General features: G+C 38.5%; 1 protein-coding gene across 2 annotated transcripts in view; it reads right to left on the bottom strand.

Annotated features, from left to right (window-relative positions):
* The window catches only part of DHX40 (DEAH-box helicase 40), a 47,468-nt gene extending 24,115 nt beyond the window's left edge, over positions 1-23,353 (bottom strand). The window contains exons 1-10 of one of the 2 annotated variants that reach the window (XM_068976777.1): positions 23,245-23,353; positions 22,223-22,390; positions 20,459-20,604; positions 18,922-19,041; positions 18,496-18,723; positions 18,211-18,277; positions 16,896-17,027; positions 6,536-6,635; positions 4,225-4,311; positions 3,903-4,085 (exon numbers count right to left, since the gene is read on the bottom strand). In XM_068976777.1, the coding sequence (XP_068832878.1) occupies positions 3,903-4,085; positions 4,225-4,311; positions 6,536-6,635; positions 16,896-17,027; positions 18,211-18,277; positions 18,496-18,723; positions 18,922-19,041; positions 20,459-20,604; positions 22,223-22,390; positions 23,245-23,353 (1,340 nt within the window). The remainder of the gene's footprint in view (positions 1-3,902; positions 4,086-4,224; positions 4,312-6,535; positions 6,636-16,895; positions 17,028-18,210; positions 18,278-18,495; positions 18,724-18,921; positions 19,042-20,458; positions 20,605-22,222; positions 22,391-23,244) is intronic. The other variant, XM_068976778.1, reaches the window with a different exon arrangement.
* Between the last annotated feature and the right edge of the window lie 254 nt (positions 23,354-23,607).

The raw sequence follows: 23,607 nt of genomic DNA, 5'->3' as shown, positions 1-23,607 counted from the left end.
AGTTTCTCTTGAACTGTCTGCAAACAGATTGCAAATACAATGCCAATTTACCCCCAAATATTTCAGAGCATGTCCCCTGAAAGTAAAGACATTCTCTTACATACCACACTATCATTAAGCAACATAAGACAATTAACAGTATTCACAAAGGTCAGTATGACTTATTGAGAGATGCCTCTAGAGCATGGGATCTATTTCACACTTGAAGATAATTATTTCTTCAAATATGGAAAAAAATAATATTCACAAAGAACAGCAGAGAGACATATAACCAAGGTGAATATACACCTGCCCACTGGGACAATAATTACTTAATACTATCTGCACTGGATTATTTTTTCCACCATTAGTTTTGAGATGATACATTATCCACTCCAATTTCTCACTTTGGAAAAGGTCCACCCAAAAGGTCCAATATCTTACACAAAAAAATGTCCATTCCAGGATTGACACCTCTATTTCAATATAAATAAACAAAAATCTGGTCAATTGTTCTATAGTCAGCTTTCCTACAACTTGTACCAACAAGTCCTGTTACCTGCTAGAGCAAGAGCTAGCAAGCACTTTCTAAAGGCCAACTGAGTTATAAGGGAAGCCACTTTTTAAAGGCAAGACAGTAAATATTTTAGGTTTTACAGGCCATATGGTATCTGTCACAACCACTCAACTCTACTGCTAAAGCAAAAGCAGCCATACATAAATGAAAGGGCATGGCTGTGATCCAATAAAATGTTATCTACAAAAACCATCAGTGAGCCTGGACCAGATTTTGTGACCCCAATCCTAGAGCAATACCAAACTAGTCAGCTTCCTCATCTACATCAGAGCCATTTTAGATTTGTTAAAAGTACAATTATTTCTCCCCTTGATTATATCAAGTACCAATTCTGTCCAACTTTCCTTGTATTATCTGGTTTCTAAGAGATCCATCATACATAATTAGAATTTTTTTTTTTTTAGAAACAATCTAGTCTGTCAAACTCCTCATAAAACACAATGACATGCAAAACTGAATTCCAAATGTAGAGTGACCAACACTGAACAGGAATGCTGTAATTCCCAACCATCTGGACACTGCAGTCTATTAATAACCATAGTTTATGCAGTAGGGTTTTTTAAAATTTTTAAACAGAATAACTGCAAACTCATATTAAGTTTGTGGTGACCAGATAACTTCTGATTTTTTCCACAGTGAATTTCTTTAATGTGCAATCAAAACATAGGGTTTAAGATATACCCTTTCAGACTTTTACCTTGGTGATTTTTGCCCAAGGTTCATAGTTTTAATCATCTATCTGTTAGGTATGCAAATTTTTACCAAAACTCTGGAAATCATTATTTTAATACATTTATTTAATATTTTCGTTAAAAGTGCTTATCAGGAAAAAGTGAAATTCAGCATACTACCAGTAAAACCCCCATCAAGGCTTGGTGAACAATTAATCAATGCTTTCTGGGTTTGGCTATTTGGCAACTATACCCTAATTCAGCAGTACTGTCATATTCCTATTCACAAAGATGTCAGATGTAATCTTGTTAAACACTGTGGTGGAAAAAAAGAGACATCAGGTTATCACTCAATCATTTCTTGTGGTGCATCCATTATGTGAACGGTCCTGTCTTCAAACTGAAAAGGGAATGGTTTGAGGACATATTCTTTGTGATCCATTTTGATTCACATTGATGATTACAAATCAACATTATATTCTCTTAAACCATTTTCCAATAAACAATGGTAGAATTTGCTAAGAATCAATGTAAAGCTTACTAGGCAGCTATTTCTATAACCTGCCCTTTTCTTAAATGGAAAATTTATTTTTTTTAGTTTTTCACAATTTTCTGGTAACCTGTTCTGCACAGTTTCTCAGAGATGACCTACAGTACCTCTGACATTATATCAGCAAGTTATTTTATCGTTGTGGAAATAATGTCTAAAGCCTCAAGACGACCTCATCTATGGTTGTTAGGGTTTCTCTCAGTATTTTCTAATCCATACTAGTCGTCATCCCTTCTTATCTAGACTTGTTCTTCTCTTTTCAGTTTTAAAATCATTCTTTATTAAAAATTTTTATTTGTTTATGTCGGCTGTCCTGGGTCTTCGCTGCTGCACTCGGGCTTTCTTCAGTTGCCGCGAGCAGGGCCTACTCTTCGCTGTCGTGCGTGGGCTTCTCGTCGCGGGGGCTTCTCTTGTTGTACAGCACAGGCTCCAGGCACGCAAGCTTCCGCAGCTACAGCTCACAGACTCGGTAGTTGCGGCCCACAGGTTCAGTAGTTGCGGCTCGCAGGTCCTGGCGTGTGCCAGCCTCAGCAGCTGAGGCACGTGGGCTCAGTAGCTGTGGCGCATCGGCTTAGTTGCTCTATGACACGTGCAAACTTCCCAGCCCAGGGATTGAACCTGTGTCCCCTGCACTGGCAGGCGGATTCTTATCCACTGTGCTACCCACCAGGAAAGTCCCTAAAAATCAACCCTTGATGGAGGAGAATGGGGAAGCACAGTAACAACAAAAGCTCCATTTTCTTTTGTTACCTCTGAATACTATACCATCTATTTCAAATTCTGGTTCTCTGTTGTGGGGAGATAGAACATGGTAAATATACTTAGCACTGCTCTATGTTATATATGAAAGAATTCTCAACGTGAGGAAAAAAATTTTTTTCTATTTCTTTAATATTTTATCTGTATGAGATGATGGACGTTCACTAAACTTACTGTAGTAATCATTTCACAATGTATATGTCATTATGCTGTATACCTTAAATTTACAGTGCTGTATGTCAATTTTATCTCAATAAAACTAGCAGTAGAAAGAAAGAGGGGTGGGGAAAGAAGTCTTTTTTAAATTTTTGGTCTCTTAACATTTTAAGAATTTTCAGTACTTTCTAAGTCTTAAAACTTAAGATGGAAAAATAATTCAGTGCAGATGATATTGAGTAATTATTGTTTCTATTTTTCTAATATATATTTATTCTTGGTTATATGCTACTCTGTTAGCCCTTATAAATACTTTCAATCTAAGTTCATCTATTTGGTCAATTAGATTTCTTTAAAATGGTCTTTCTCATAGGTATCATTTATGAAAACAATTTTATATATCTGCTTTCTTCTTTCTAGGATTTTTATTCTCATCTAGAAAATCTCTGATGTTAAAATAACTATCAAAAAAATCTTAGATGGCTTTCCAAGAGTATATAAAATATATCTAGATGTATCTAGTAACTATTTCCCTTATTATGAATTTAAAGAAAGCATGAAAAAAAGAAAAGAATGCACGGTCATCTTCTCCCTAGGTTCCTGACACTTCAACATCCCCAGGCAATTAAAAACAAAATTAAGATAAAGACAATACTCTTCTTTCACTATTTCTACTACCATAAATTTTATAATGGTAAAATTTCAAGGCCCCGAAATATTCTGTCCTATACTAATTATATAGTTCAACATTTAACTAAAATTTAACTGTTGTTCTATTCTTTGCTTCATGTCTGAATCTCATTTCCCCATTAGAATTTAAGCTTAGTGAAAGCAAAACCTACTGAGTATTCCCCTCTCGTGGTACTTGGTACCATGCTGGCTACATAAAAAATGCTAATCCCCCCCAAAATAAAACACAACACTTTCTAAGTGGAATTAAGGTCATTGTATACCTTTCATTACAGATAAACAGTGGTCACTAAATGATCCAATTAAACATCAGCCTGAAACATTCCATTAAGTCAAGGTTAAAATATGAGCAAGGGATCAAATCCCGGTAAAGCAAGGGAAAGAAACCTTTTATTTGGGTTTAGTTAAACTCTGAAATGGAGGTCATTTCAAATATCTGTCAAATACTTCAAAAAAATTTTCAGAGGAAAAAATCTGACTCCCTAACAAATTTTTCTTTTTTTTCAAATTGTCTACATACCTTATTACATCATGTATGGCAAGGCACTTTAAGGTCAGAACTACAGATGTCAAACTAGTTCTCTTAATCTCAGGTATCACATGGTCAGGCATACACTGGTTCCAAAAATCTTTACTATAGATCCGAAAGCATTTTCCTGAGGAAGTCCTGCCAGCTCGGCCACTTCGCTGCAATGCCTCACTCCTTTAGGAAAAAAACAACAAAAAAGTCCCCAAAATGTTCTGTGATTTTTTTCCTAAGTAATTCATTTTCTTTCTCAAAGCAATTAGAAATTATCTAACGAACTGCTCTTTGAACAAAAAGGCTTAACACAGAGACTTACTTCGAAATTGGAACCACCTCTAGGATGTCCAATCCTAACCTGGGGTTGTGATTTAACTGCTTCACAAAGCCACCGTCTACCACGTATCTAAGGAGCATGGAAAAAAGTTAAGTTTCTAGAAAATACAGAAGGACTTGCTAATTTTTAACCACTTTGGGTACTTCTTTTCTATCAAACTAACAACTACACAACAACTTTTCAGTTAAGGGTAAAACCTGAAAGTGAAGAAATTGGAACTCTATTGGTTCCACTGCTATTGGAAATGTAAAATGGTTCAGCCAATATGGGAAATGGTTTGGTGGGTCCTCAGAACATTAAACGTAGAATTACAACATGACTCAAACTCTCCACTCCTAGGTATACACTCAGAAGAACTGAAAACAAGTACTCAACATATTGCACGTGTGTGCTCAGGCGTGTCCCACTCTTTGGGACCCTGTGGATTGTAGCCCACCAGGCTCCTCTGTCCGTGGGATTTCCCAAGTAAGAACACTGGAGTGGGTTGCCATTTCCTCCTCCAGGAGATCTTCCCCACCCCGCGATCAAACCCATGTCTCCTGCACTGGCAGGCAAATTCTTTACCACTGAGCCACCTGTGAAGCCCACTCAACAAATACTTGCAGACCTATATTCATAGTGCACTATAGGGGCACTATAAGAGCCAAAAGGTAGAAACAGCATAAATGTTCATTAACCATTAAGAGATGAAAGGGTGAACAAATTATGGTCTACACATATAACAGATATACTCAGCTATAGAAAAGCATGAAGTACTGATACATGCTACATCACGGATGAACCTCCAAGAAACATGCTGAATGGAAGAAGCCAGGCACAAAAGATCACATGCTGTGACTCCATTTATATGAAATACCCAACATACGATATTCATTAAGTGGTGGCTGCCAAGGGCTAGGGTGGAAGCATATATGGGCAACAACTCCTTAAAGCATATAGTTTTATTTGGAGGTGATGAAAAGTTTTAGGACGAGATAGAGGTGATGGTTGCACAACACTGTATATGGAATAAATACTACTTTATTATCCACTTTTCAATGTAAATCTTATGTTGTCCCATAGGAAATACGGGCTTCCCTAGTGGCTCAGTGGTAAAGAACCCACCAGCCAATGCAGGAGATCCAGGTTCAGCCCCTGGGTGGGGAAGATCCCCTGGAGAAGGAAATGGCAACTCACTCCAGTATTCTTACCTGGAAAATCCCACAGACAGAGGAGCCTGACGAACTATAGTCCATGAGGTCGCAAGAGTCAGACACGCATTTAATGACTAAACAACAACAAATGAAAAACTTGAAAATCAGCTCTAAATCATTCTAACAGGTTCAGAATTAACTCCATTTACTCTTTAACAACACCACTTTAAGCCAATTAAATGGAGAACAAGTCAGGTAAAAAACTAAGTCAGGAACAGTACTAAGTCTATCATTCACTAAGGGAACATTCTGAAAGACGCTATTTCATGACCATTGCCTTGGCTGGAAATGAAAAATTACAGAGATCAATTTACTCAAGAGAATTGCTCACCTAAGCCCTTAGTGAAACCATTATTTTTAAAGTTAAGGAGAGAAGCAGAGGAAATTAAACTTCCTCTTAGATCTGGACGATCATTGTGTCCAAAAGAAACATACAGAACCTTTGGGGCAGGTCCAGTCATGCTGTGGCAGAAGACAGACTTAGTTAAGGACATAAAATATACCGAGTAAAAGATAAGCATCCAGAAGGAATGAGGCTCAAAGGTCTAAAAGAACTTCTCATTTAGCTATCAGTCTAAACTTAAAATTTCCAAGTGTTTCTCTACAAAATTTCTCAAAAATTTGATGGCATCATTGATTACACTGAAATATAAAGTCCATTTCACAAAAAGCTGAAAAGCAAGAAAACAGTACCTCCAGATAAATACTTGGATTTACAAAGCTAACTGTATGAAGTGGAGCTGACAGGTCAGAAAGGAATATCAGATCATCTTAGGTATCCGCTGGTAATGGGAACATAGAAAAACAGGTCTGGCCTTCCACTTACAGAAATCCGTGAAACATTACACATAATCTTACATTTGGGAAGAGAAAGCTACAAGTTGCCAAGTACAAGTATTTAAAAGTATCAACAGAAATACTATATGCACCTCCTACTCCATTTCCTATTCAGAGCAAACAATAATTACAAAAAAACGGTGGGTGATTACAAGTTAAGGAGGTGAGAGGGGAACTAGTGGCAGGCACAGAGACACAAACTGAATATTTTATGATTAGCTAAGTGGCTTCCTTGGCTTTAAAACCAATTTTAAAAGTTATACCTGATCCCGTCTATTGTCAAAGATGTTGCAGAAATATTGGTGGATATGACACATTTTCTAATTCCAGGTGGAGGTGGCAAAAATATTCTTCTCTGTTGATCTAAAATATATATGGAAAGAAAAGAATTCACAACATGCATGTGTCAAACTCAAGTTCTGAAAAACTCATTTCTTTCCATTAGGAGTCGTTTTCTTCACCTCTTTAATTATCTTGAATTAAAAATACAACAGCAAGAACTACCTTTTTTACTCATCTTTTACTATCAAGATATCTAGATCCATGGAACCAGAGTATTATTGCTAACATAAACCCTACAGCAGTCCTTTATGTAGGTCATAGCTCCCTTCGAGACTTTAAAAACTGTGGGCCTCGTCTCCATTAAAAGTCACATATGTACACATATACAAAAATTTTCTAACAGTATCAGGATGCTCGGGGGCTCTCTAAAGCCCATCCACACACTACAGATTAAGAACCTTTCTAAGCTTTAAAGACTGATTAACTAAGGTTAATCAGATTTTACTTTTTCAGATGCTGCTGCTGCTGCTAAGTCGCTTCAGTCATGTCCGACTCTATGCGACCCCATAGACGGCAGCCCACCAGGCTCCCCCGTCCCTGGGATTCTCCAGGCAAGAATATTGGAGTGGGTTGCCATTTCCTTCTTTTTCAGATGACTCCATTTCTCAACAAGTATCACCATCCTGATTTTCACAACCCACGCATTCTGAAGGGTGGGCCCCAGCAGCAATGCTTAGAGTAACTTTGCTCCTCTGGCCATAGTTTATGGTGCCAAGGGTAAACCTCTCTCCAACTGGACCAGTTCTCATTCTCCTTTGAACCTCTTGGAATAAGGTCCAAGTGGAGAAGGCAATGGCACCCCACTCCAATACTCTTGCCTGGAAAATCCCATGGATGGAGGAGCCTGGTAGGCTGCAGTCCATGGGGTCGCTAAGAGTCGGACACGACTGAGTGACTTCACTTTCACTTTTCACTTTCATGCATTGGAGAAGGAAATGGCAACCCACTCCAGTGTTCTTGCCTGGAGAATCCCTGGGACGGTGGAGCCTAGTGGGCTGCCATCTATGGGGTCGCACAGAGTCGGACTCGACTGAAGTGACTTAGCAGCAGTAGCAGCAGCAAGGTCCAAGAGATGCTCAATTTGACTAGGACAGTCTCTTGCAAAGAGGAAAAATTAACTTGTGAACCATAGGGAAGTGACTAAATATATATGGAGGAAAGCTAGTCTAAAGAGAGGAAAGAATGAATCATCTGTAACAGTTCACAACAGAGTATTTCTGGGTGCCTGGCAATCTCCAAGCCTTAAGAGACATGGAATAAAACAAGCAGAAAGATGGATTTGGCCAGACTTGCCCACCTGCCTGGTTAAGCAGAGAACAGAATAGGAGAGTTACTGTTTGCAAGGAAATGCTAACAGCATAGGTAAAAGGAGGTAAGTGAAAACTGTTAAAAGTCTTGATGCATTCTGAAAATTGTTAAATTCAAAGAGTGAACTAGCAGAAACAGGAAGTAATCATGAGAAAGATGTTTAAAACTGAGATCAGAAATGATGATACTGACAAAGTCTACAATGCTAGGTTTTCAAATGAGTGGTTATGGTGGGATGAAGGAAAAGGTTACTAAAGCTCAAGGGGTCAACCAAGAGATTTGGGTAGATTGTCTATTTCAGTGATTTCCCAAAATTAGGAGTGGTCATTCCAGGCAGTACACAAGTCAATCTACTGGCATATGAAAAGAAATTATCAGCATATGTATTTATATTTGTATATATAAATTTGTATTTGTATCTGTATATATATATTTCAACATATATATTTATACTAAACAGTTAAGTATATACATATACTGTAAAAAGAAAAAAAAATTTAAATGCATGGTTGCATTTGATTTCCACAAGATATACCCACATTCATTTAGAAAAATTTTTCTACTTGAGCAACCTCAAGTTGTTTTCTCCTCAGCAGCCAAGGAAATCTTAACCAAACCTATTTTTAAATAAAGTACAAAACGTGTTTCCAAATAAAATCTTACAAAGATCCAGGTATTCCCAATATATAAAACAGACCAAAGTTGAACTCACAAACGAGAAAAGGAATGACACAGACAAGCACAGTTTTAAAATCATGTACTAGGCCAACCATCTCATTTTATAGATGAGAAAAGTAAAGCCCAGAGAGGTCAAGTGGCTTGCCCAAGATTCACATATAGACAGGCAAGTTTAAAACCAAGTCAACTATTACTGCTCTTCTTCATCATCCTGAAATTAACTTAAGTAAAAAAAAGTGCTAGAGAGGCAACTCACACATAAGTGATAAAAATTATTTTTTAGGTGTTTCTTAGATTTAGGTAGCTCATTTCTTCCAGATAGTTCAAAGGAGTCATACACTACCTGGTATTTCACATTATATGTTTACACATTTATCTGCTGTCTATCTATTCTACTACAATGTAGCTCTGTAAGAACAAGGACTTTTTCTTATTCAAGACATACCACTCCCCTCCCACCCCAGTACCTAAAATTCCTAGACCACAGAAAGTGCTCAATAAAGTTCAATGAATTGATAAATTTTAAAATGCATGGTATAAATAATAGAGATCCTTCTACTTTTAAAATTCCACATTACCGTAAAAGTTTAAATAAATTAGAAACGTCCATTCTGAACATATTTATGATCAACTCTGTTTTTCAATTAATTCATTTCTAAAAGTATTTAATTTTCATCTTCAATTCAAGCAAGATTTCAGTTTATCACTGTTCACTAGTCAGTTAAAAAGTCCTTAACCTGCTATTTTGACAAGACTCACATTTGTTCCACATTTACATTTCACCCATATACTTTAACACCATATTCCACAAGTATGAACATATGCCAATTTTATGTCTCTTTGTAAAGGTTCAGGGGAAAAGTTAAATACATATATCCTAAAGCACATTCTCAGTTTCCACAAAGAAAAGGGGAAACAATACTTTCACTGCATGCAAGCTTAGTTCCTTAGTCGTGTCTGACTCTGTGCAACCCCATGGACTGTAGCCCACCAGACTCCTCTGTCCATGAAATTTTCCAGGCAAGAATACTGGACTGGGTTGTCATACCCTCCTCCAGGGGATCTTCCCAACCCAGGGATCAAACCTGCATTTCTTGCATCTCTTGCACTGGCTCTTTACCATGTCTCCTCCACCAGGCTATTTACCACTGAGCCACCAGGTAAGCCCACCTAATAAGGTACCAGGATGTAAATTAACAGGCGAGCAGTGAGGATTGGCAAAAAGGCAGAAAGATGTTCCATAATCTACCAAGAAATAAAGACACTGAGGCTAGACCACTTAACAGTTTTAACATTCCTAAAATATACGTATGTTCCATATTATATGTTAAGGCCAACTGAAACATCCTCATAAAATTTGTTTCAAATTGTTCCTAAAGCAGAAACATGTTTGAAAGAGACAGTGTGAGTGTGTGTGTGTGTGTGTGTGTGTGTGTGTGTGTGTGTGATAAGAGAAAGAAAGAGAGAGAAAATGTGTATAAAAGGGACACAGAGCTATAAACAGAAACTGTTAATCAAAGGGGGAAAAAATGATTCTGGGACAAAATAAAAGTAGTACAACACTGTTCAGCTCAAACTCTACCCCCACCGGAAGTCATTTTTGGGTGCATCAAAAATATCTTGAGAATCCTCACTAGCACAGCTGAAAATCTTCTGACACAGAGAAAAGGCTTGAGATAATCAGTAAATGTAGTTGAAAAGATAAAGTAACTGGAAGGAAGCTAAAATATATGGAAGAGAGGCAATCCAACATAATTATTAAAATTGCAGTTCAAAAGAGCAACCAATTTATCATGTTTGTGGTGGTAGTTACACACATACGTGTGCATGTGTACCCCATTGCTAAGTCGTGTCTGACTCTTTGCAACCCCATCGGCTGCAGCCACCAGGCTCCTCTGTACATGGGATTTTCCAGGCAGAAGTACTGGAGTAGGTTGCCATTTTCTCCTCCAGGGCATCTTCCCGACCCAGGGGTTGAACCCACGTCTCCTGCACGTTTTGCATTGGCAGGTGGATTCTTTACCACTGAGCCACCTAGGAAGCCCCTACACAGATATGTACATTTCTCAAAACTCATGAAACTGTATACTTAAAACAGGCATAGTTTATTGTATGAAAAGTATCTCAATAAAGTTGACTTTTTTAAAAAGCACATAAAATTCCAGGAAGTTTTTACTATAAAACACTCAACACCAAAAAATATTCTAAAGGAAACTATTGAACTTAAAGGATAAAAATAGGAAATTTCAAGCAATCAGACAGATAAAACAAATCACTTACAAGGAGGGGAAAAAAAATCAGGTTGGCCTCAGACTTCTCCGCAGCAACACTCAATGCCAGAAGACAACTGGACAACGTCTACCAAGTTCTAAGGAAAAGAAAGTGTAACCCAAGAACATAAAACCCAGCCAAGATGTAACTCAAGTATAAAGGCAAAAGCCTGACTTTCTTAAACAAAAGAACTACAAAAAAACAAAAATACCCAGGATCCCTTCTATTAAAAAAAGAAAAAAAAAAAGGTTAAAATCTACCCAATCTAAAATTAAACGAAAGTAGTTTAGGAATGGAAAAATTATGGTAAAAGGATTGATGATAAACACTGAACATCTGAACAATGTAAAAATAACTGACAAAAATCAGAATGGGAGGATATAGAAGAATGTAAGTACTTAACTCTTCATCTTTCAAATCAGGCAATAGATAAGATCTCCAATCAAATATTGCCTAACTTTAGCATATGTGCGGCCAAAGTAAGCACCAAATATAGTCTAGAAGGAAGATATTAACTTCAACTTAATATTTTCATTTTTTTAAACTTAGAGCAATCTTTATTATAAAATATTATCTCATGGTAAAGACTTACTTGAAGTTAAAAGTTAACAATTCCTTCAAGTAAATTCAAGTAAAATTACTTTCTAAAAAAGCAACTAATAGTATAATCTCACTCTTGAAAAAGTATTTCTTTCAGCCTACCTACTTACTTATCCTTCTATATGTACACACGTACACACACACATACACAGAGATCTGAATAATGTTTTTTCTAATGTTAAAGATGGTTATTTCTGGATGGAGTTTGAGGTGATTTCTTTAAGTTTACCTTTGTAATTTTGTACACTGCTTGAATTCGTTATAATGAAACTGTATCATTTTCCCTCAATTGAGTAATTTTTCTTTAAAGAGAGACACCATCTAGGTTAATTCTGCATAGTGGAAAAGGCATTTTTTGGTACTTTTCTGTACTTTTAAAACTTCTACAAAGGGCAGAGAAGAAAAACAAAGGAGCATATGTAAAATCAACCCATTTTTTTAAATCTAAACAATAAAACATATCTAAATGTATAAATAAAAAGGTCAGAACAATATACCTCAAAATATTAACAGTGATTATCACTTAATCATGTTGATGGCATCCAAGTTTAATTATTTTTCTTACTTTGATGATTTTACTGTTTTAAAAAAGTATGTATTTCTTTCTAAGATAAGATAAAATTTTTCATTTGGGGAGAAAACACATAGACTAAAAGCCTTTATGTGAAACTCACTAGCTTTATTCCCCCACATCTTTAATCTTAACATTTAAGGAAACTATCCTAGACACTCGGTACATGACATATTGAAAGTAGTATCTTTGTTTTGTAAGCAGAAGAGAAAAAACTATTTTGGGATGTATGCAATAATCTAAATGAGCAGTTTGTCCTCTTTTAAAACGCTGTACACCACCCAAGGTAAAACTGCTCTCCTTTCCTTCATCTACTGTGGAAACACACGTACTGTTAGACCCTCCACTACTGAATAGGAACAAAGCGAAAGTGAAGTCGCTCACTCGTGCCCGACTCTTTGCAACCCCATGGATAGCAGCCTGCACCAAGCTCCTCCGTCTATGGGATTTTCAAGGCAAAAGTACTGGAGTGGGTTGCCATTTCCTTCTCCAGGGAATCTTCCCAACTCAGGGATCGAACCCAGGTCTCTCACACTGTAGACAGACGCTTTACCATATGAGCCACCACGGAAGTCCCCACTACTGAATAAATAACCAGTAATCAAATGTAGATTCACCATGTGACCTCAGGAACATCACTTAGCCTCTATCTGTAAAATAAAGAAATCTGATTATGCATATATATTCATATATATATATATATATGGGTATATATGCATTTTTCTAGAAAAACAGCCATGGCTTTTATTACTTAAAAAAAAAATCTAAGATTCCCACCCTCCAAAAAAGGCTTCTGCACTGAATTAGAGAATTACTTCAGTGGTAAAAATGCCTAATTCAATGCAATTAATCGTCACTTATGAAGCAACAAGTGTACTTCAGTTCGTAAGTTTTTGTAGGGGTTTAGCTTTCCCTAAATGCACAGCAAACATAAAGGAATGTAAGACCTGAACAAAAAGGAGGAAGTAAGAAGAGAGAAAAGGTTTGAGAGAAACAAGAATAAGATTCTTATTCTTGAGTTCGGTATAAGACATTAATATAACAATATCAAGCAGAAAGTGAAAAAACTGGAACTCAATTTAACACGCATTTAGTTAGGACTTTTTCAACACACAGTACTTGTCCTCAGGAAGTTCACAACCTCACAGAGAAGATGAAACAACCGTAACACAAGTTAAATGTGTTAAATGCCACAAGCGGTGCAGTAAAGCACAGTGAGGCTCAAAGAAGAGATAAAAGCCAGTGAGGAGGGAAGGCAGGAAGGGTTTTTACCCAGTTGGTTACACTTGTGAAACAAAATAGCAGAATTTTGAACAGTGAGGGGGGAGAATAAAGGGAAAGGAGGAGTTCAAGTTCAGGGAGGAGCAAACACAGAACCACAAAAATGCGGCCAGAGAAGAAATCAAAAATAGCTCTTCCATTCTGAGCCTGAGTGAACATCACAAGGGGCGGGGGTCAGGGGGAGTTCAGCCCAGTGAGCAGGGTCCCTATGACCTGGTAGTAGTAGGAACACCTCAGCACCTCTTCACAGTTGACAGATGAGAATTTTTTATGTCAAACAGGGATATATTTAAAGAATGTGTCTCTTTAAAACAGCCACACTCACAGCTAGCTCAGAAGTTAAGAGCAAATATAAAATATCCACCTCATAATGTCTACCCCGTCACTAAACCTACCGAACCCCCTCACTCCAGGCTATAGGGAGGACGCCCTTCTTCCCTCTCCTCACTCCCAAATGCAAGCTTTCTGTTCCTCAAGCTAATAGGGAATAAAAGAAACAAGACTGTATTAAGGTCTCTCCCCACAACCCAAAGTAGCAATAACAAAGAAACTAAGTGCTATATTCTATTTACCAGGCTTATAAAGAAAGCCTTAGATCCCAGGAACTTGCTACTGTCTCTCTACTTCATCAAACTCCATCTCACCCATTACTCAGTACCTCATCGGCTCCATCTGAATGCCTCTTTGCACTGTCATAAACTGCTACAATAAATATGGTTATGATCATTATGGATCACCAGTAGCTCACCTTACAGTGCCCTTGGAACCAGAAGGGGAACTAAAATAAATAAACAAAACACTCAGTAATGGCTCTACTCAAACTTAATTTCACATCCTTACCATTTACCTATATACACCAACTGGAATCAAGATTGCCAGGAGAAATATCAATAACCTCAGATATGCAGATGACACCACCCTTATGGCAGAGAGCGAAGAAGAACTAAAGAGCCTCTTGATGAAAGTGAAAGAGGAGAGTGAAAAAGTTGGCTTAAAGCTCAACACTCAGAAAACTAAGATCATGGCATGTGGTCCCATCACTTCATGGCAAATAGATGGGGAAACAATGCAAACAGAGACTTTATTTTTTTGGGGCTAAAAAAATCACTGCAGATGGTGACTGCAGCCATGAAATTAAAAGACGCTTGCTCCTTGGAAGAAAGGCTATGACCAACCTAGACAGCATATTAAAAAGCAGAGATATTACCAACAAAGGTCTGTCTAGTCAAAGCTATGGTTTTACCAGTAGTCATGTATGGATGTGAGAGCTGGACTATAAAGAAAGCGGAGCACCAAAGAACTGATGCTTTTGAACTGTGGTGTTGGAGAAGACTCTCACGAGTCCCTTGGACTGCAAGGAGATCCAACTAGTCACTGATTTTCTAAAGGAAATCAGTCTTGAATGTTCACTGGAAGGACTGATGCTGAAGCTCCAATACTTTGGCCACCTGATGGGAAGAACTGACTCACTGGAAAAGATCCTGATGCTGGGAAGATTGAAGGCAGGAGGTGAAGGGGACAAAGGGGGATGAGATGGTTGGATGGCATCACCGACACGATGGACATGAGTTTGCGTAAACCCCGGGAGTTGGTGATGAAGCCAGGGAAGCCTGGCATGCTGCAGTCCATGGGGCTGCAGAGAGTCAGACACGACTGAGCAACTGAAGTGAACTGATATACACCAACAAAGAAAATCACATACACTGGGATTTAAGGCTGAAAGCTGGCTAAAGTCATATTGGAAGGAAAATGGACGCCAAGTTATGAAGCTGGCATTTTAACTCAGTTGACAATAGGAAATGACTGGAGGTACTGAATAAGAGACTGACACAATCAGAGCTGTGCTTCTGGAAGATTATATTTACCACAGCAAGTAGGATGGCAAATTAAATCAGGGAAAATCAGTTAGCTGGATATGTCAACAACCCAGGAAAGCAAACTGAGGATCCCAATTCTAACGACAATAAGGGAAAAAAGAAGAAAAACGAAGGCTCTGGAGAAGACTAAGGCAAAAGAAAACCTGTAGGAGTTGCCACGTGCTTGGGCTGTATGATCTAGGAGATGATGAACACACCAGAAAGCCCCATGAGACCCAGGAGGCCTAGAGTGCCAGGAGTCATCACAAAGAAGTGACAGGTGAACCCTAGAAGCCAACCTCTCCAAAACAGAGAATTCTAAGAAAATAGCAAGCTAAGGAAGAAACCTTAGAAAACAGTCATATTCAGAGGGGAACAAAAGCCAGGGAGAGTGGTAAGGAAACAGCCTTATGGATAGTGGTCAGAAGAACCAAATAACTACCCTACACAACAGCATTTAAGGAGACTTATTTTTAACCCAAAATCAAAATACAAACTAATAGAAAAATGCCATGAGATTTGAGGAACAGGTCATTAGCAAGCTTTAATAGTATAAAAACTGAATTTCAGGAAGATAAACAAGAAGCAATGGCAGATAAAGAACAATTATTTTCAATGTGGCAGTAAGATGGAAAGAATGAACTTTATACGGAAGTATGTATCTATTAACAATTAACACAAAGCAACTACACCAGGTTTTGAATTACCTTATCAGTTACAAAGTAAATTATAAAAGAATTAGTAGATAAAATCTCCAAAATGAATGAGAACCTTAAATACCTAACAAAGACCCTACGAATTCCCTTGAAGATGTAACAATCTAAAATAAATGTCAATGTTGAGTGTGAGGGCCCAATACCATCCAATACCATCATCACAGAAGGAATTTCTAAAATGGCATGTCTACGGTTGTTTACCAACACATACATTTCTGAACTGTTTTTGTTAATATACGGATAAGAACCACCTACTCAATGAAAACAAAACTACACATAAAATATAAAAACATTCAATTGCTTTTTTGCATTACATAAATGCTAATCCCAGTCAAAGTCCAAATAGGAGACTACAGGTTAACTTCCCTTTTGTATTATAAGTCAAATTCCGTAATACGATAGTTACACAAAACAAATTCTAAACCTCATTCAGTAACATTTATTATGAACAAATAGAATGATCAGAGTTAGAATTTGCTCTCTGAACTTAAAAAAGAACTACATCATACTTGAAAAGTAGACTAGTATGCTTGGCTACATAAAAAAAAAACAATCCACTCTCTCTGATACGTCTGGATATGTAAGAGTCCTAGAAATTCTGTGGCAGCGGCAAATTAGATTTGATTTATGGTACTACTATCAAGGAATTGTAGCCCTCATTTAAAAAAATTAATAACAATATTTTTGTATTGCTGGGAGAGGACACAGCCCTCTCTTAACAACAGTAAGGGGGATAGATGACCAAAGTCTTGAAAAAGTGAATTGTGAAAAGGCTTCAATAAAAAAAAAAAAGTCATGTCTCTCAAGGGATGAAGGATGGTTCTCCAAACACTATTTCTTGATCTGGGCTGCTGGTTACAAAGGTAAGTTCACTTTGTGAAATTCATTAACCTAAACACTTACTATCTGCACACTGTATCTGTAAACATGTGATTATCCAATAGATTATTCAGTATAAAGTTCTTTAAAAATCAAATTTTCTGTTCTAGTGAGGAATTACCTGTTGTCATAGATCCATAACAGGGCAATATTAACAAGCCATCTAGAGTGGTATCTTGGACATCATAATCATAATCAACAGATTCTGCCATCTGAAAAAGTAACTCACAACTTTTTTCGATTTCAAACTGACCTGAAATGAGGGGAGAAAATAATGTCAGCAACTGAAAAGCAAAATTAATTTAAGAATGAAAAAGAAAAACCCTTCTAGATTTATGTTAGTTTTGCATATTTTAAATATCTCATTTGATCTAAAGTAGATGAACACAAGTTGTACCCAATCCCAACATAAAATAAAAAATACAAGAAATACCAGTTTCCAAGGAATTTAAATCTCTAAAGGAATAAAAACATTTACAGTCATCAAGTCTTTCATCTTGCTAACATGGTATTTGAGGAAGATTCAATAAAGTTAATCATTACCATAGGAGATACTGCATTTGATGTCAAAAATACTTAAGTTCCTTAAAAAGGCTAAGAGATTGTTACAATGTCTCACTTCTGACATTAGTACAGGCAGTGTAGGAGGTGAGCCATGAAATGACTCAGATCTGTTAGCAGAATGCTGCTACTTGAAGAATCACACCAGTCTGAGATTTAACTATTCTATTTTTGATCAAAAAAGCATGCCTATGAGACACGGATTCCACACCCTATGCACTGCTACCACACAGTACCATCCCACCACTCAAAGAAGAAAGCAGCCAGTAGGATGTCTTTTGAAATAATGAATTAGTCATCCAGATCCAGGACTGTTTAGTGGTTAACAGCTCTATGCTGCTGCTGCTACTAAGTCGCTTTAGTCGTCTCCAACTCTGTGCGACCCCATAGACGGCAGCCCGCCAGGCTCCCCTGTCCCTGGGATTCTCCAGGCAAGAATTCTGGAGTGGACTGCCATTTCCTTCTCCAATGCATGAAAGTGAAAAGGGAAAGTGAAGTCGCTCAGTCGTGTCCGACTCTTAGCGATCCCATGGACCACAGCCTACCAGGCTCCTCCATCCATGGGATTTTCCAGGCAAGAGTACTGGAGTGGGGTGTCATTGCCTTCTCCATATATGGTAACAAAAATATTAATATTTTACCATTTAGTATCTTCCTACTAAAAGGTCAGTGTATTTTACATATGTTTACTAAGGAGACTTGTGGTTTTTAGGGCAGTGTAGAATTATCTTACATCTAAAACTGCTCAGATAACCATAAAAGGCTAGGAAAAAATGAGTAGAGCCTAGATTTTCTAACAAAGGTACACAGTAGTGTGGTGCCACATTCCCCTCGTATAAAGGGCAAAATTTTTAAACCTGGTACTGAATGCTCACCAGTCAGAAAAACCAAGATGTCTCCAGCCATTTCATTCAAATGGATATCCATGGTCACTTTCACAATCTAAGGCAAGAAACACAAGCATAAAATGCTAGTGGAGATAAGGTCCCCACCACCATTACCGCCACCTCCCTCGGTTCCACAGAAAAATTTAATTCTCAAAAGTCCTAGGACCTATGAAGGCTACCATTAAAATACTAGAGAAAAAATGAATTACCAAACTACTCAGTCAACTAGAATCACAGATACAGAAAAGACATAATAAGGATGTCAAGTAATACCGCTTGAATGTATGCAGTATTTTCTCTATCTCGTGGACCAATCAAATTGCAGAATTTTTCTCTGACTGGATAAAGCCTTCCAGGTATATCAAATATTGGACAATTTCCAAAGAACGCAGAGAGCTTGGCTAATTCCATTGTTGCTGACATCACTACAACCTTTAAATGCTCCTTCCTGTTAGGAGACTTCTCCTGAAATAGCTTCTTCAATAAACCAAATAAGATGTCCTGAAAGAAAAGTAAATTTCTAATAAGTCACAAGTGTACATAACAACCAACTTATTTTAAATAGTTTGCTCTCCTTAACCAAAGGATTCATATTTTAATCAATTAAAATGCACGGAAGGAAAGGCAATTCACTGTACAGGACAAAGCTACCCTCAAAGAAATAAAACTAATAAATAAGCAATAAAGTTAAATACTCACTGTAGTTAGAGTTCTCTCATGGGCTTCATCCAAAATAATGACACTGAACTTGGTAAGATTCGGATCTCCCAAAATATGTTTCAGTAAACATCCATCAGTCATGTATTTGATTGCTGTTTCCTAATGTTCGAACAGCAGAGTATATTAACATACACATAAAAATAAAAATCACAGAAATGCACTCCTGTTTCGCAAATTAAATTTTTCCCCTCAAATGTACAGACATCAAGGGATCAAACTAATCTGACTAAATAAGAGAGTACATAAAATAGTCTAATAGCATTTTTTAATAACATGGATGGTAAATTATGAAACTTGTAATCTACATAGGCAGGAAAACCAAGGGGAATGTTCTGGGATAAAGCAACAATAAGGAAATACAATGAAGTCTGTGGAAAGTGGTTAAGACAACGCAGTGACCTCTGGTGAGCAAGCTGTGGGAATCAATAATGAAATGGGACTCATCCCCCTGTCTCAGCTGCTATCACAGAGAACTTACGAAAAAAAGGAAGGTGGCACCATTCTTCTCATGCTATTCCTCCCTGACCGTTTTCCTATTACAAAAATAGGATTAGCCCACTAGCATTAAAAGAAGGTGAGAACGGGAGTTAACAACAGAGCTATCCATAAAACAAGGCAAGGAGAAAAGAAAAATCCCAGCAGTGACCACCAGGAACGCAAAGACAGTATTTGGGGGAGTTATTCTGGGCCACTATTGCTAGCCATTCCTATTAGGGACCACAAGCAAATCAGGGATTATTTTGCATCTGGTTCAGGATTCAGAAACCCTGAGGGGATATAAATTGTGGCTATGAACTATTACCATGAATACAGAAGATGCTCGACAAATATTTGCTAAGTTTGTTAACTATCAGTTTTCCACTGACTTCAAGAATTCAACCATATAATATGGATGAAGCTTGAAAACATTAGCTAAATGAAATAAGCCACACAAAGGCACAGTATTGCATGGTTCCACGTTTTAAGTATATAGAAATGCATAGAGATGTAAAGCAGAATAGAAGGTACCAGGGACTACTGGAGGTGGGGGGATGGGAACATGGAGATACAGCACTGTTGTTTGGGATGGTGAAAATGTTCAGATAATATAGAGAGTGGTAATGGTTACAGAACACTATGAATGTACTTCATGCCACTGCACTGTTTACCTAAATGTGATCTGAAAATACTAAAAATGGTAAACCTTATTTTATGTATATTTCACTACAATAAAATTTATTTTCAAAGAACACAAATGTAAGTTACACATCAAGAACTGTTACAGCTAAAATACACAAGGGAATCCTATGAAAAAAATCGACATAACCGTCACAAAACTAATTGAGAAGGAGAAAAGGAGAAAAGGGAAGGCACCCAGGATAAGACATTAATAACGGGCAATACAAATTAATTCTAATTTGAGGCTTTGTTTCTTTAAAATGCAAATGGAATTTTTGAAGTCAAAATCTTCCATAACTTTTCCCACTCTTTCTATAACTTTACACTACTTAACTAAATACAAACAGAACTTTGGTACCTTGGAGCTGCAATCATCAAAACGAACTTGGTATCCTACTTTGGATCCCAATGTGCATTTCATTTCTTCAGCAACCCTCTGAGCAACAGATATGGCAGCTACTTTTCGTGGTTGGGTCACACCAATCATACCATGTTGTGAAAACCCTACCAAATGAAGAGGTGAACAACACAAAAATGTTAACCATTGCTTCCCATTAGAGTTAAACTGTTTCTGGTCAATCGATACAAACTGTTCAAGAGTTTCTAAAAGAAAACTCTGCAAAATTAACAACACATAGTCTTATATTTGCACCATGGAAATTTTAAGTATTAATTAAAAATAAGTATATATGAATAACCATACACATATACATAATAACCATTCTCACATACATAAGAATACATATTAACAACCATTTAAATGCACATATTTTAATTAGATTTTTTTCCAATTTCAGTCTTAAGATTTACTCTAAAGAGTAAGCCAAGAATTTTTAACCCCTAGGAAGACATAAAATTACACACACTTCCTAAAATAGATTTACTTTTTCCACAGAAGTTTAAACACACCACTTTTCATAGGTTCTACCATTTTAGTACCTCAGAAAGCGAAATGGATCTTATAACTGACGGTATTTTTTTCTTTACTGCTGCTGCTGCTAAGCCACTTCAGTCGCGTCTGACTCTGTGCAACCCCATAGACGGCAGCCCACCAGGCTCCCCCGTCCCCGGGGTTCTCCAGGCAAGAACACTCGAGTGGGTCACCATTTCCTTCTCCAATGCATGTGTCTGACTCTCAGCGACCCCATGGACTGCAGCCCACCAGGCTCCGCCATCCTTAGTTTTTCTTTACTAATAGTATGTAAAATAGTGGTATGTCTTAACAGAATCTTTCTTTAAAAATTATTTATTTATTTTTGGTTGTGCTGAGTCTTCATTGGTGCGTGGGCTTTTCTCTAGTTTCAGCAACAGGGACTCCTCTCCGGTTGTGGTATATGGGCTTCTTGTTTCAAGCTCTAGGCTGAGAGGGCTTCAGGAGTTGCAGCTCTTGGGCTCTAGAGCAAGGGTTCAATAGCTGTGGCACATGGGCTTAGTTGCTCCACTGCATGTGGGGTCTTCCCAGACCAGGGATCCAACCCATGCCTCTTGAATTGGCAGGCAGATTCTTTTCTTATCTGCAGGCAGATTTTTTACCACTGAGCCACCAGGGAAGCCCAACAGATAGCATCTTAAAAGACCTGATTTATCAGAGTAAGATAATATATAAGCTAAGAAATTTTTATAATATCCAACATAATTTTGCTGTATACCAACCTTATGATATAAAGTTTTACCATATTGAAAGGAAAGACACTGTAAGGGTAATTTGTTGGCTGGCTTGGTGTTACAAAAATCAAGGAATAAACAGTTACCTGATATCACTCTGGAAAAAGAATCCAGAAATAGTAATGGCAGCAACAGATATCAATATATCCCTTCCCCTGAAAATCATTTCAATACCCAACGTTCTACAGTCTACTGCAAGACAACCTACTCTACAGCAGAGAATCAATATCTACCTATAATTCTATTTGGAATTTTTATGGTAACTGAAAATGCCATTCAACTAATTCCGGAATCTGAAATAAGACTGCAAAAAAGAGCGAAATATACATGGACAGTGTGCCAAGAGAAGAATCAGACTGTAAAACAAATGATAGGCATTTATGTAATACAGAAGTCCTATTAGCTTTTAAGAGGATATTTTTCAAATGCTCCAAATATTATCCCAGAATAAAATTACCTGCTTCATATAGATATTTTGGGAGTTGAGTTGTTTTACCACTTCCTGTATTTCCAGTAACAATAAGGAATGAATTGTCCCTCACAGCTTGAATAAGCTTTTTTCTTTGTTTCTGAATGGGAAAAGTTGGAGTAGTTCCTCCCTCCTGCGATGTGCATCCTTTCTCTTCTGTAACGACAGGGCGGGGGTAGGGGGGAATGTGCAATTAAAAGGCCTGTAAAAATATCTCAATTTCCCCAAACTGAAAAAGAGACTGACAATAGAATTTTAGGGCTGGAAAGAATCAACCCATGACTTCTCGGTGAAATCCCTTACATCCCTTTTGCGAGCGAGCGTTTCTAAGCTCAGAGCAACTTTTTAGTGAGATCAACTTGAGCATTTCTTAATGCATGACTCAAAGTATCTGACAAAGTAAGCCTAGCACAAGGCAATGTATTTGCAGGTATACCTATCCAGAAGCACAAAACCCAATTTTATTAAATAATAGACCTCAAAACTGGAACAGGGCAGAAAAACTCTCAGCTGAATGAAAAGCCACCTGTATTTGCTTCTGATTCACGGTTCAAGTTAGGTCCCCGTTCAGAGTGACTGATATCCCAGAAGGCCAAGTGGTGGGTAACCATGGAAACTGGCTCCTGGAAACTGGCTCCCTTCATACCGTACCCAAAGGCAGGCTGGCGGCCCGGCGGAGGGGCGGAGGAGTGGGGGGGGTGGAACGGGTGGGTAGAGAACAAAGGCTTTCTGAGCCTATTTAAGAGCAGGACGCGTCCCGGCGTTGGGGTGCACTTTTTTTGCCCCTCAGCAGGGTTCTCGCCCAACTTAGGTCTGGGACCGCCCCTCTCCAGTCCAAAGTGGTTCACTGGACGCAAAGTTCGCCTCCGGCTTGGAGGGAGATAGGAAGGCTGCAGCCTGCAGCCTCCTCTTCTCCGCCTGTCTCAGGCGGACTTTCATCCCCCCCGCCATCCTCCCAAAGCCCCGTGCTACCACTCCCGCTGGCCTCCGCGGGGTCCCGCGGACCGCACCTCTATCCGCGACGGAAGCCGAAGGCCGCTCTTCCTGGAGGTCTCGCGATCTCTCACCTTCCTCCTGCCGCCTTGGCGCCCTGCCCGCGACGGCGGGAAACCGGGACATAGACCTGGCCCCGAGCAGAGGTGAGCACGTCCACCGGTCCTGGGGAGATGGGCGGGGAGAGGCGAAGACGCGCCCTGATGACGTCGCGGTGTTTACTTCCGCGCGTGCGACTCGGGCGAGGGGCGGGGGAGCCGCCCGATGACGTGGCGCTACGAGCCCGCCCGCCCGGGCGGGTGTTTCCCGCCCGCCGTCCGCGTGCGCTGCAGCTCCGCGCGCGAAGCCAGCCCCGACGTCCGGGAGGGCCCGGTCCAGGG

Source organism: Capricornis sumatraensis, chromosome 8, assembly GCF_032405125.1.
Source record: "Capricornis sumatraensis isolate serow.1 chromosome 8, serow.2, whole genome shotgun sequence".
Taxonomy (NCBI): Eukaryota; Metazoa; Chordata; class Mammalia; order Artiodactyla; family Bovidae; genus Capricornis; species Capricornis sumatraensis.
Note: the sequence above shows the minus strand (reverse complement) of the source record. Positions and strands in the feature narration are given on the sequence as shown.